Genomic DNA, 14,150 nt, shown 5'->3' with positions numbered 1-14,150 from the left:
TTTCTGTTCCGTTCCACTATACCTGAAGAGCCTCTCATAATACTTCTTCAGGCATTTTCTCACAGACACATTAAAACCATCCCCATCATTTCCAACTGCATGCCATCCCACTTTTTCACAGATGGGCAACCAAGGGAGAAAAGGGATTCCACTCACAGCATCAGCACCACTTGGGTACCACACTGACAATGGGAGATTCAAACCAAGCAGTATAGTCTTCACCCTTCGACATTTCTCCTGGTTCCCTATCTACCGAATTATCACATTGCAATAGAATCTCAGGAAAGTCCTTTAAATTCTATTTAAAAAATTAACAGTGACATCCTGAGATATTCTAGAACATTCCTAAAACACAAGTCCTTTCAGCAAAGAATTATAGAGGACCCAGTCTAGTGCCACCCAGCCCCTGGAGTTTGGGGGGAAGCTGGGATCCTACAACAATCATTGAACTGACTCTGGGGCCCATTTTTCTAACCAATAATTTTCAGGCTCAATTTTCAAAATCAGTGGGGTCCTGTAAATGGCACATCAATTTCTTTGGAAAACACGTATCACACACACATACTATGTGTTCTTTTTTGTTGTGGTGGTTATTGTTTTTCAAGACAGGGCTTCTCTGTGTTACAGTCCTAGATGTCCTGGAACTAGCTCTTGTAGACCATGCTGGCCTTGAACTCACAGAGATCCACCTCCTTCTGCCTCCCCAGTGCTGGGATTAAAGGCGTGCTCCACCACTACCCAGCTAAACTGGGTGTTCTTACTGAAAGAATCTGTGGATGTAGATCAGTTGATAGAATGCTTAATTGGCAGAGGCTTCTTGTTTCCCAGCCTCCCCGACCAAAATAATCACACGGAAACTGTATTAATTAAAACACTGCTTGGTCTATTAGCTTATGCATACTTCTAGCTAGATCTTATATATTAAATTAACCCATCTCTATGAATCTGTGCATCACCATGAGGTCATGGCCTATCAGAAATGTTCCAGCAGGCTCGCATGGGTGGCTTTCTCTTTCTGCAGCTACATGGGATCTCTCTGACTCTGCCTACTCTCTCTCTCTCTCTCTCTCTCTCTCTCTCTCTCTCTCTATATATATATATATATATATATATATATCTTCCAGCCTGGCTATATTCTGTTAAGCCATTGGCCCAAAACAACTTTTTTTTATTAACCAGTGGTGTTCACACCAAACAGAGGGGAATCCAACATCAATGCTTGCTTGGTATGTATGAGAATATCTGTGCTCCGTTCCCAGCCCTGCATAAGCCCAGCTTGGACTATCTGGAATTGGACTATTCAGGAGGTTGATTCAAGAAGAGACCTGCACATCATGTTCATTCTTGACTGTGTAGCAAGTTTGAGGTTAGAATGAGATACATGAGACCCTGTCTGAGGAAGGGAGGAAGGGGAGCAGACAGACAGAGGGATAATATATGAGCACATACATGAGAGAATGTAAAGAATCTTACTGTGTACATGTGTGTCCATATGTACTTATCAGCATGTCTAAGGTGAGTCTAATAGTCATATAACCAACTAATACTATAAGCATCTGTGCCCATGTTGACTAATGCATAAAGAAATATAGTTCCTCTCTATGTTGTGGGAACTCCTTTAGCCAATAGCCTTTAAGCTATCGGCCCACTTTGAGTGTGGTCTCATGTACTAAGAGTGCGAATGAAAAGTGCGTGCAGCTCTTTTTTTTTTTTCTGCTAAATTTGGTTCCAGTTCCCAGGGCATGCAGAGGACTGCCAATCGCTACCCTTACTGTGAGTTTAGCCCCAAAGAAATAAACCTGTGTTAGACTCCAATCCGGCCTCTGTGGTACTCTCTGGTACCGCTACAACCTTATAACGCAAGAGCATGTGCTGAGACTTTGCTTTCTGCCTCTCTTCCTGTTTCTAATCATAGAGCTCGGGCCACTGGGCAGGTTGTTATGGGAAAGTTTTCTATTTGCTTATCTAAGCGTTCGTGCTTAAGAGCACAGAAATTCAGGTGTGGTTGTGCAGCGTCATTCAGGAGGCACAGGCAGGAAGATTCTGAGTCCGCACTCAGCTGGGGCTGCCTTTTGCAACTCAGTCTCAGAGAGAATTAAAGGCTGCAGGAAAATGCTCTTGAGTTGGAACATTTGCTAGGAAATCTGAAATTATTGGCAGCCGTGACTTTGACCACTCTGACTTTAGCCCATAATGAAGGAAAGTGAAATCTGAGCATTCTGATCAGAGGGAGAATACATAGCGTGGCTTGAAATCTGAGAGGATGAACTATTTAAAATGCTTAACTCATCTATAAAGTCAAGGACATTAAACCAGCATATGAAATTAAATGCCCATCTGCCTCGCCGTCAAAGACAGGCTCCCTGGCCTCTTTCCTCATTGGGTCTTTCTCTCGGTCCCCATGGGGTTCAACAATGCCTATCTTGCTCGGATAAATGCAGTCCTAGGTGACAAGGAAGAGAGTCTGGGCCAGAGTCCAAAGCTCTGAGGTTCAGCTCCACTGTCCCCCTGAGCTGTGTAACCTTCACTGACATGCTGTCTGTGCCTCGCCTGTGCGTCCTTCCCTTCATCCATCTGGAGTGGAAAGACTTGTGAGTTCGGAGGCCTTGTCCAAGCTGCGGCTGTGTAGGTTGGACAAGTCACACCCTGTGATGGTTCTTAAGCTGAACATATTAAACAGGCAGTCCACACACAGCTGATGTTTAAAATCTCAGAGAGAAAGCCTTGAGCTGAGGATTTGCAGTAATATGCTTTGTAGAGTATTGAGGCCGTGATCACACATAAGGTCTACTAATGGTCATCTGGGAAGTCCTAGGGGATCTGATTGAGTGCCACCCCACTGCGTCTTTAGCCATTTGCTCTAGAATGTTTGGAAAAGGCAGAAAGGTCTCATTCTGGCCATGCAGCACTTCCTGTATCTGTGGAGTTCATCCATGGGATCTCAGGAAGGCTTGCTAGAAAGATGCTGGGGTGGAACCAGCAGTGTTCTATGACAAGCCTGGGCCTCCCACAGGGACAAAGAATTTTAATCACATCAACTTATTAACCTTGAGTCCCCTTTCAGGTGACCTGTTGGTATCAGATTTTATATGAAGTGGTCCACAGTTGGGTTTTAGCTCTGGAGAAGTCTATGGGAAGGAGAGCAAGGAAAATGCTTTTTGGAAAGTAGGCTGGGTGAGTGGTTAGTGTTGGTGCAGGGTAGGCTGGGTATTGGTTAGTGTTGGTGTAGTGTAGGTTCGGTAAGTAGTTAGTGTTGATGCAAGGTAGGCTGGGTACTGGTGAGTGTTTGGTTCAGTAGCTACGCTGGGTACTGGTGAGTGTTGGGTGCAGGCTAGGCTGGGTACTGATTAGTGTTGGGTACAGGGTAGGCTGGATACTGGTTAGTGTTAGGTGTAGGCTAGCCTGGGTACTGGTTAGTGTTGGGTGTAGGCTAGCCTGGGTACTGGTTAGTGTTGGGTGTAGACTAGCCTGGGTACTGGTTAGTGTTGGGTGTAGGCTAGCCTGGGTACTAGTTAGTGTTGGGTGTAATAGCTAGGCTGGGTTCTGGTGAGTGTTGGGTACAGGCTAGGCTGGGTACTGAGTAGTGTTGGGTACAGGGTAGGCTGAGTACTGGTTAGTGTTGGGTGAAAGGTACTAATTTTCAGTGCAGTTGCCCTTTCTCTTTGTTTATCTTCCTGGCTTTTGCAAATCTGAATTTGCCCACTCAGATGTCCTGAGAGCTTGCTATTGAGATGACAGTGATTTACATTCTCATGAGATTCTCAGCTCGTGGAATTAGTCCCCACTTCTCTTTGCACTTGCCAGGAAGGCTGCCAGTTACCAAAGCTAAAAGGCAATCATGTCGGTGAAAACAAGGCAGTGTCTCCCCTCAGAGTGTGGGGTCAATTGGAATACCACCCCTCCCCCCAGTATAGAGAAAGAGCCAGAGTACTAGCTCCAGCTCCTACAGACCTGGCCTGGAGAATGTGGTTCTTCCACTCTTTTCCCACATGCCGTGATCTCCAGGGTAGCAGGTGCATGGAAAGTGCAGGAAGATGGTTAGGATATAATGAGAGGGCGGGAGGGAGCCTGGAGGTCTGCATTTGCAGCTTTTGATACCCTAGCAGATGCTGTGCATATGCAGCACACATACTTGTTGCAGAGAACATCTTACTGTGTTCTCAGAATCCCTGACATGTGAAGTAGCAAGAGTATTTTTGTCATTGGTTGTTAAGGAAAGTTCTAGAATATGAAAATTAGATCAGAGATGGCAAATGAGTTTAATTTTATTTGCCACTTACAATAAGGCATAGCAGCAGCTGCCTGAAAGTATAATGAATATGATATTGCAATTTTGAGGTTATATTAAGTTTCTGTGAAAACAGAAAGAGCTCTGTGGTTGATTAATTATGTCTGCACAGGAGCAAGAAGGGACTAGGCAAATTGCAGGGCGCGTATTTCCAATCATTCAATAAACTAGGTACAACCGCCCATAGTACAATGGTACTCCCCTCAATTGCCCCTTCTTGCATTATTATATGTGGCTGTAAGTAAGGTGTTTGGTACTAAAATTCCTCAATTCTGTTTTTAGGCCTCAGTATGGTGGCAAGTTCTGTCCAGGATCTAGCCGTATCTACAAACTGTGCAACATTAACCCTTGTAATGAAAACAGCTTGGACTTCCGTGCCCAGCAGTGTGCCGAGTATAACAACAAACCCTTCCGGGGATGGCTGTACCGGTGGCGACCCTATACCAAAGTTGAAGGTAGGTCAGTCACCGTGACACTCCGGGGTCTCTCTGTGGATAAGATGTAAATTCACAGCACAGAAAGAGATCTCGGCCCTGTTAACAGTTTCCATGTTATTTTCGATCCCCCAGACCTGTCCTGAATCAGTGTTTTATCAACTTTCATAGGTGTTGTTTATTTTTGTAGTCTTTTGTTTTCCTTCCCAGAAGACACCTTTCGTCTGTGAGTGAACGGACCTGTGTGTTTGGAATGGACTTATATTTCTAAATGTACCATTGACAGCTTGGTGATTTTCATTTCCTAGGGATGTTAATTGAAAGTGGTTTGAGTTGTCTGAAAACCTGTGAAACCATATATGTCCCACGGAGACAGCATATTTAGGAAGGGTCATGTCAGATGATTGCAAGTACAGGAATTTTTTTTTTTGTAATAAGGATATATGTCTGGGAGAGAGAGAGAGAGAGAGAAAGAGAGAGAGAGAGAGAGAGAGAGAGAGAGAGAGAGAGAGAGAGAGAGAGAGAGAGAGAGAACGAGAACAAAAAATTATACCAGGCTGGTCATATTTATTTTAACAAAGTTATAGCTTGCATTTAACTTTTTAAACAATAACTATAAAGAGAAACAAGAACATGGTATTTTGAGACAATGTATCATTCTTTAGCTCAAAATAACTTGGAATTTACTATGTGTTCCAGGCCGGATTATCTAGCTGCATTAGGCTTTTTAAATTAACTTGTTTTTCTCTTGGCTAAATAACAAAACATTTGCTTTAGTTGAAATGGGAAAGTTAGTATACATTCTGTTGCGCATGCTGGATAATCTGTCACTAGTCCAACCGTGTCTTGCGATTTTTATACTGTCCTGGTTTATCACTTTCTTGGGGAAGGATTTGTGTGGCTCTTAGTTGCATACATGTCGAAGGAGACGAGTGTGATGTTTTTGACAACTGATGGGCTGTTCTCAAAACGAACCTATGCTGTCAGTTGCCATCAGGAGAGCTTTTGTAATTAAAGAACTATAGTGACCCACCCCACCTGATGTTAAGAGCAGGCAGCGTGGCTTTAAACGATACCGATGTTTCAGAAGTGCTGACTCCGCATTTAGGGCAAAAGCAGAGGCAAATGTGAGCATTTTGAAGACTGTGTCTCAGGAGAAAATAGTAGGAGAACTGTGGTTGCTTATTTTTTTAAAAAAAAAAGTTTTAACACATTAAATCAAGGTGTTTTAAATTTACTTCAAAGAATACATCTGTTGTTGGTTTTTTACTCACTTTACTCTCTGGAGGCCCACCACCCAGCTCCAAAATAAATACACAAAGACTTATTGTTTCTTATGAATGCCCTGCCTTAGCTTGTCTTATTTTTACCCAGATTTTCTTAACTTAAATTCTCCCATCTAGCTTTTGCCTCTGGGCTTTTATCTATCTCTAGTTTACACACCTTTCTTTACTTCTTGCTCCATGACTTACTACACAGCTGAATGAATGACCCCTGGTGTCCTTTCCCCTTTTTTTACTTCTCTATCTTCTCCTCCAAGATTTCTTCTCCTATTTATTTCCTCTTCCTGCCAGCCCCACCTATCCTTTCTTCTGCCTAGCTATTGGCTGTTCATCTCTTTGTTAGACCAATCAGTTGCTTTAGACAGGCAAAGTAGCACAGCTTCACAGAGTTAAACAAATTCAGCATAAAAGAATGCAATATATATATATATATATATATATATATATATATATATATATTTGCATCATTAAATGAATCTTCCACAACATAAATAAATGTAACACATCTTAAGCTAATATTTCATAACACACATCTGTGTAAAATCTCAGAATGTCCTAGAATCTCAGCTTTAGAGATACCTAGTCAATACATTCTTTTGTCATTTCTATTCCCTAAAACCTTTGTCCTGCTTTAGTCTTAACACGAGTCTACTTTTACACTTTTGCTTATTTTTATTGTGTGTATAAATATTTTACCTACCTGTATGTTTATGGACAGACCCATTGGAACTGGACTGACAGACAATTGTGAGCCACCATGTAGATGCCGAAAATTAATCTCTGTTCCTTTGTGCTTGCTTCTCTTAACCACTGAACCTTCTTTCCAGTCTTAAGTTTACTTACTCATTTATTCATTTACTCATGTATTTATTCATTTGTTCGTTTGTTCATTCATTCATTTATTATTTGTTTATTATCTTTACAAGAGCCTCAGGTCCACAAGCACCAAGCCTTGGTACATCCTCACCTCAGCATGTTTTGTGTCCACAGCATCTAAGAAGGCGACTTAGTCTATACTTATTGACTAGTTTGGGAGACTTGTTGTTGAGTTTTTAAAAACCATACAGGGTATCACTCTGTAGCTCAGACTAACTTAGAATTCTCTATCCTCCTGCTTGAGCCTCCTAAGTTCTAGGATGATAGATGTGCTACCATACCTGGCTTTAATAGCTGTACTTTTTTAAATGAATGGATGATTACCAGCTGTCTAGAGGGACACATGACCCCTGTGTAAGTGATAAGTTCTCTGTCACTACAGGCATTCAACCAGGGCTTGAGTGATGAACAGGGAAGGACACTACACAGCCGGTTCCAGCACACAACAGATGGGATCGGCCAAATTGTTCTATTTCTAGTGTGCACACTCCCGCAACCCCATGTTTCTCATATAATTCCAGCACTCAGGCAGCTGAGGCAGAGAGATGCCCTGGTTGGCTTTTTATTGCTGTGATAGCCACTCTGAACCAAAGAAGCCTGACTTTGTTTCATCTTATGCTTCCAGATCCCAGCCCTTCCTGAAGAGCAGTCAGGGCAGGCGCTCAAGCAGAAACCATGGAGGAACACTCTTTATGAACTCTCCCTACTTCATGCTTAGCTAGCTTTCTTGTGTTGCCCAGACCTACCTGCCTGGGTAATGGTGCTACCCACAGTTGGTGAAGGGCCTCCCATAGCAACCGCCAAACAAGATAGTCTCTGGAAGACATGGCTATGAGCCGGTATGATCCGTTGAGGTTTCCGTCTTCCAGGTGACTCCAGGTTGTATCAATTTCATGCTAAAAAGTAGCAAGACAAAGGGCATGGATTGGAAGCCAGTTTGGGCTGCGTAGTGATACTTTGTCTCAAGACAAAGTAAAAGAACAGAAGAAGGCTCTATCTTAAATGAAAATCTTTTCCCCTTAAGTGACTAACTTCTCTTTTATCTTTTTTATTCTGTTTTAAAGGGAAAAGTCATGCCTGGAAATATGTACTAGACCCAAAAAAGAAAAAAAAAGCTTTTATTGGAGCTTTTAAATTTCTGGGATTGGTAAAGAAGAGAAAACACACACACATGCATACACACACACCATCCAACTCCTTAATCTCATTTATAAAAATTAGACAATATTAAATAAAGTTGTTATATGAAAAATTAAAAACATTGTAGTTGAGAGAAAAACATTTTATCCACCCACACATTTACATATTTTGACCACAGTAATATATTTTCTCTCATGGTGAAGTTTTAGTTTTGCCTTCTGGTGAAGGTTTTGTAGAACAGGACTGTTTACGAACTGTTTACCCATCTATGTGAAACTGTTGTTAGGGATATCGCTCAGTGTCGCCTACGGAAAGTCCCATGTGAAAAAACGTCATCTGGAGTTGCTGGCCAAGGACAGCTGTCTCTATCGAAGGAATTGGCTTGCTTACTCCTTCTAGATAACAAGAGCTCTTGAACTACACTTTTTAATGTTTTTCTATGATACTATAAATTTCTCAGGAGATTAATGACCGACACAAAGTACTTTTTCAGCCTTTAAAATTAGCTAATTTACCCTTTCTATTTGTGACATTTAATCTGTTTTTTTTATAAACGTGGTTTTCTGCATTCTTTTGTTTTTTAAGTGCATCAGTCTTTACCTTTTTACAGGCTGTATAAATATCTATGGGGATCTAGTCCCAACCCAAAATATCGGACTATAACCTGATCTGTTTGTGAAAATTAGAGTTTTATTAGAACACAAAGCTATCAATTCATGTACCTACTGTTATTCAGTAACTTCAGAGACCACAAAGTCTGTAATTCTTACAGTACAGGAGGCTGACTGCTCAACCCAGCAATCCTGTTCATGGTGATGATTCCTATGATTCGGAATACAAAATTGTGAGGTATCAAGACAAGTATGGTGCACACATCGTTCAGAGGCAGGTTGATGCCTGTGAATTCGAAGTCAGCCAAGTCCACATAGACAGTTCTAGGCCAGCTAGGGTGGTACAGTGAGAGACTCTCAAACAAAACAAAACACAGCCCACATTTCTTTGGTATCAGTATTTAATTTGTGTTGGGAGCTGTGAACCTCCAAATCCTGAATTTCTTGTAAACAACTTGTTTTCCCCCCTATCTGAGTGCCTACAGCTGCTCTGAGCACGAGACCCTCAGGAGTTCCTGATGGCAAGGGAGTGATTTCTGGTGTGTTTGGCTGGGGCATGACTATCCCTATATAAGCTGCCCCTGGACACAATAAAGGGGTATTCTTGGGACATTTTGGCATCAAGGATGACCCATTTCTCTGTCTGTGAGTCTTTGTGTGTTTTAATCTCCAGCCCCTTGCCCGGCTCACGAACTGTATAGTGGCGCATAGAGCACAGACAGGTGTCATGTGCCATAAATTGGCTTTTTATAGGCTCCCAAATGACATTTGTCTTTTGAAAGATACATACATGTGGTTTTCTGTGCACACACAGGCACACTTACAAACAAATTCTAGAGAATGTTGTCTTTTCTCACAATAGTCTTCTGAGTTGATTTCATTGCTCTGTCTGGTGGCCATGCTGCTTTGCCACCAGCCAGTCTTGACCAAGTCCTCCTTTTCTCTCTCTGCCCCTAGAGGAAGATCGATGCAAACTCTACTGCAAGGCTGAAAACTTCGAGTTTTTTTTCGCCATGTCCGGCAAGGTGAAAGATGGGACCCCCTGCTCCCCACACAGAAACGATGTCTGCATCGACGGGATTTGTGAGGTAAGAGGACATTTCCACCCCCTGGGTGTGCAGTCAGGCCTTGTCTCCTCGTGTCCTGTGAGGATGGTTGAAAGAGTCCCTGCCGTACACTCTAGGAAGAGGGACAAAGTGTCCAGCTGAGATGTGCATCTCTGAGTCCTCTTTCAAATGACCCCGTCATTTACTGTTTCAGCTGCTTCCCAGAATAGAGAATGGTGTGCGGAGGCAGGCCACCTTTGCATCACTATAAAAACACAGGTGGGAGCGAAGCTGATGCTTCAGGACCACCCAACTCAGTGCATTCACCTCACATTAGCGCCTCCGGCGATGCGCGGGGGCAGAGCTGTCCTCTTTCCAGACTCACTTTCCCTTGCATTTAAACTTTACTATGAACACTTCATTCTCTTCCGGGGTGTGTGTGAGTGTGTGTGTGTGTGTGTTATGTTTATATGTGCTATGTGTGTTTGTGTGTACATGTGTGCCTGTGCTTATTTGTATGCATATGGGTACTTTGTGTGTGTGTGTATATGTGTGTGTGAATGTCTTTGTGAATATATGTGCACATGTGTAGGTGCATGTGTAGCACAAATAATAAAAACCCAGAAAGAGATACTGGGGTTCAAGCTGAAGATCAGAAAAGCAAAGCAGCCAGTCTCTAGAGAGATCTTACCTTTACCAAGACTCAGACAAACAAAGAGGCGATCCCGCAATGTTCTCCACCAATCTCAGACTCTATATTCCAGTGAGTTCCTGTCCTTTCCCCTTTGTAGTCCCCTATCCACCCAGCTGTAATGCTGCTGTCTTTACTTTCCTAGTGCTGTAATTAAAGGTGTGAGCCACCCCCACCTGGATCTGTTTCTGGATCGATCCTGTATAGCCCAGGGTAGCCTTGAACTCACAGAGATCCAGCTGTCTCTGTCTCCTCCTGAGTCCTGGGATTAAAGGTGTGTGCCACCACTCCCTGGCCTGTATGGCTGACTAGTGTGGCTGCTTTTCCCTCTGATCTTCAGGCAAGCTTTATTTAATAAAACACAAATAATATGCCACTGTATACATGCCTATGTATGTTTGTGTGTATACGTGTATATGTACATATGTATGCATACATATATGTGCATGAAAGGAGTCTGAATGTATACTACTCAGCATTTTTATGCTTCATTCATACAGTTGGCCTATATGGTCATAATAGCCCATGACTCTTTATTTTAGCTTCACAGAGTTGGAGTGTAAGCCTTTGATCAGTTGTGCAATTTGATCAGCTCTGTATTTGCTTGAAGAGGAAGAGTCCCTTTTCTTAGGAGGGAAGTGCATATAATCAGCACTCATTGGAATCAGTTGATTAAAACAATAATATAAACAGAAAGAAGGCATAAAGTTAGCAGGGAGATATATGGGGGACTTCCAGGAGAACTGGGGGATGGTAGGAATATAGGTGATCAAAATACATTGTACACATGAATGAAAATTTTCAAATAATAAATAAAGTATTATTTACAAAGGATAGAAGAGCAAAACTTTGAACCCTGGTCTGCCGTAAGGCTCCAGCGTTCCCCTTAGCAGAGCTGCCTGCCTCCTGTTGGTCTTCACCACTGGCTTTGCCCATCTTTGATTTCTTCCCGGCTTTTGTCCATCACAGCCTGTGGGATGCGATCATGAACTTGGCTCCAAGGCAGTTTCAGATGCATGTGGCGTTTGCAAAGGGGATAATTCGACGTGCAAGTTCTACAAAGGCCTGTACCTCAGTCAGCACAAAGCAAACGGTAAGAGCAAGAGCTGCTTCTACTCCCCTTGTCGCTGCTGGCAGTGCCCCCCTCCTGCCTCTGAATGGGCAGGGGACTGTGCTAAGGTAATCCTAGCTCACCTGGCACTAAGGTAATCCTAGGTCACCTGGCACTAGGGATAGCTTTTCTCACACGGCAAGGTTCTTAGCGTGAGTGGTTTCGTCTATGCATTGTACCTCAAAAGTATGTTGCATGCACCACAGAATGGTTCAGCAGAGAAAGGCTCTTGTCACCCAGCCTGATGACCTGAGTTCCATCCCCAGAACACAAGGAGGAAGGGGAGATCTGATTTTCAAAAGTTGCCCTCACTTCTTCATGCATGCTGTGGCACACGGGCACATACAAACACTTGCATACACACACACACACACACACACACACTAAATTCTCAAAACAAGAAAATTAAATTATTGATCTTCTTACTTCATAAAATTGGGGTGAATAGTCTCAAAGGCCCATTACTGGGCATTGCATGCCTCTGGGTATTTCTATCCATCGTTCATTCTCCAATCTTCAGTGTTAAACTCAGAAATATTCTTCCCTTTCCATTCAGAATATTATCCTGTGGTCACCATCCCAGCCGGGGCCCGAAGCATCGAGGTCCAGGAGCGGCAGCTTTCTTCCAGCTATCTTGCTGTTCGAAGCCTCAGTCAAAAATATTACCTCACAGGGGGCTGGAACATTGACTGGCCTGGCGACTTCACCTTCGCAGGGACCACGTTTGAATACCAGCGTTCCTATAACCGCCCCGAACGCCTGTTTGCACCAGGACCCACCAATGAGACACTTGTCATTGAAGTAAGCTTGATTCTGAGGCTGGTGCCTCTTGAGCAAACTCAGAGGACTCCCTTTTAGCTCCCTTCCTAACAGGAGACCTCTCTGAGTGCAGTCGGGGAAGGGCAGTTAGCAACTCTCTTTTGAGGAGCTGGAGGCAGAAATCTGATGTGCCTGCAAGAAATTTCTGTATTTAAATAGTAGTTTTCTATTGCTGCACCAGCTTGGGGGAGCCCAGGAAGACAAAGGTCATCCTCACTATGACACTCTATGCTGTGTCTGCCATTCGGCGAGTCCGTTGCAGCTATTCCCAATCTCCATCTGCTGGCCCAGGAGGAGGTTTTTCAGTCAAGAAAATGCTGGCTTGAGTATCAGCAAGAGTTTAGTCATAACTTTGTAGGCTTTAGCTTCCCCAGAGATTAAAAAGAAAGAAAGAAAAACATATGAATGGGCAGTAGAAGCAATAAGCACAGCCAGCATCTCTCTAAACACGTGTGCAAGACTGTTATCATGTGCACGTTTCCCGAGTCCTCTGGGTCTGCTCTCTTCCTGTGATCGTTTGTTCTCGAAGGACTGTGATTTATTCCACGATGTGTATAACTGACGACACTTGCTATTTAACAGACACCCACATAACCATGTGTTCTCGTTGGTCGTTTTGCATTCAGTTTTTTTTTTTAACCTACACAATGAAAGCAGAAAGTTTGCTGTCACTCAGATTTCTGTTACTGTTACAGAATACCTGAAGGAATCAACTGAAGCACACATACACACACACACACACACACACACACACACACACACACAGAGAGAGAGAGAGAGACCTGTGTTTTGATTTGGAGATTTGAAAAGTTCCAGGCTGTGCTCTGTTGGCCCTATTGCTATTGCTGTATCCAAGGTAGCGTCAGGAGTATTTTGTGGATAAAGATGGCAGCCAGGAGTGAAAGAGAAAGAAGAAGGGTGGGGTCAGAAAATCCTACCAATAAATTCTTCACCCCTAATGACTTAACATCTTCTGACTATGATCCACCACTTAAAGGTTTTACACACCACCACCATCACCACCACTACTACCACTGCCATCATCACCACCATCACCACCACCACCTTCACCACCACCACCACCATCACCACCACCACCACCACCACCACCACCATCACCACCACCACCATCACCACCTCCACCACCACCATCACCACCACCACTACCACCACCACCATCACCACCACCACTACCACCACCATCACCACCACCACCACCACCACCATCACCACCACCACCACCACCACCACCACCATCACCACCTCCACCACCACCATCACCACCACCACTACCACCACTCCACCACCCCACCACCATCCACCACCACCACCACCACACCTCAACCACCACCACCCCATCACCACCACCACCATCACCACCACCACCACCATCACCACCGTCCCCCACCCTCACCACCACCACCATCACCACCTCCACCACCACCATCACCACCATCACTACCACCATCACCACCACCACCATCACCACCACCACCATCACCACCACTACTACCACTGCCATCATCACCACCATCACCTCCACCCCCCACCACCATCACCACCATCACCACCACCACCACCACCATCACCACCACCACCCAGCAGTGTCACAGGCTAGGGACCAAGTCTCTAACACATGGCACTCTCCCTCTTTGACTTGACATAAAGATAGGGGCTCGCGCATGAACAACAATTAATAGCTTCCACGACCCACAAAGCCAGGAGACAGCAGAAGCAAGCAAGCTGAAATGCACATCTTCTCCATCCAGAAGCATGAACTCTTTGCTGCAGCCCAGTTATGCTGCTCGTCTCTTCTCAAACTAAAGAGGCCGATTATCTGATGGAGCCGCC

The 14,150-nt window shown here is 44.0% G+C and overlaps 1 protein-coding gene across 1 annotated transcript in view; it reads left to right on the top strand.

Annotated features, from left to right (window-relative positions):
- The window catches only part of Adamts18 (ADAM metallopeptidase with thrombospondin type 1 motif 18), a 132,537-nt gene that overhangs the window by 81,413 nt on the left and 36,974 nt on the right, over positions 1 to 14,150 (top strand). The window contains exons 13-16 of the mRNA XM_038313044.1: positions 4,571 to 4,743; positions 9,590 to 9,720; positions 11,339 to 11,462; positions 12,037 to 12,281. Of these exons, the coding sequence (XP_038168972.1) occupies positions 4,571 to 4,743; positions 9,590 to 9,720; positions 11,339 to 11,462; positions 12,037 to 12,281 (673 nt within the window). The remainder of the gene's footprint in view (positions 1 to 4,570; positions 4,744 to 9,589; positions 9,721 to 11,338; positions 11,463 to 12,036; positions 12,282 to 14,150) is intronic.

Source organism: Arvicola amphibius, chromosome 15 (assembly GCF_903992535.2).
Source record: "Arvicola amphibius chromosome 15, mArvAmp1.2, whole genome shotgun sequence".
Lineage (NCBI taxonomy): Eukaryota > Metazoa > Chordata > Mammalia > Rodentia > Cricetidae > Arvicola > Arvicola amphibius.
This window is presented reverse-complemented; position numbering and strand designations above follow the sequence as displayed.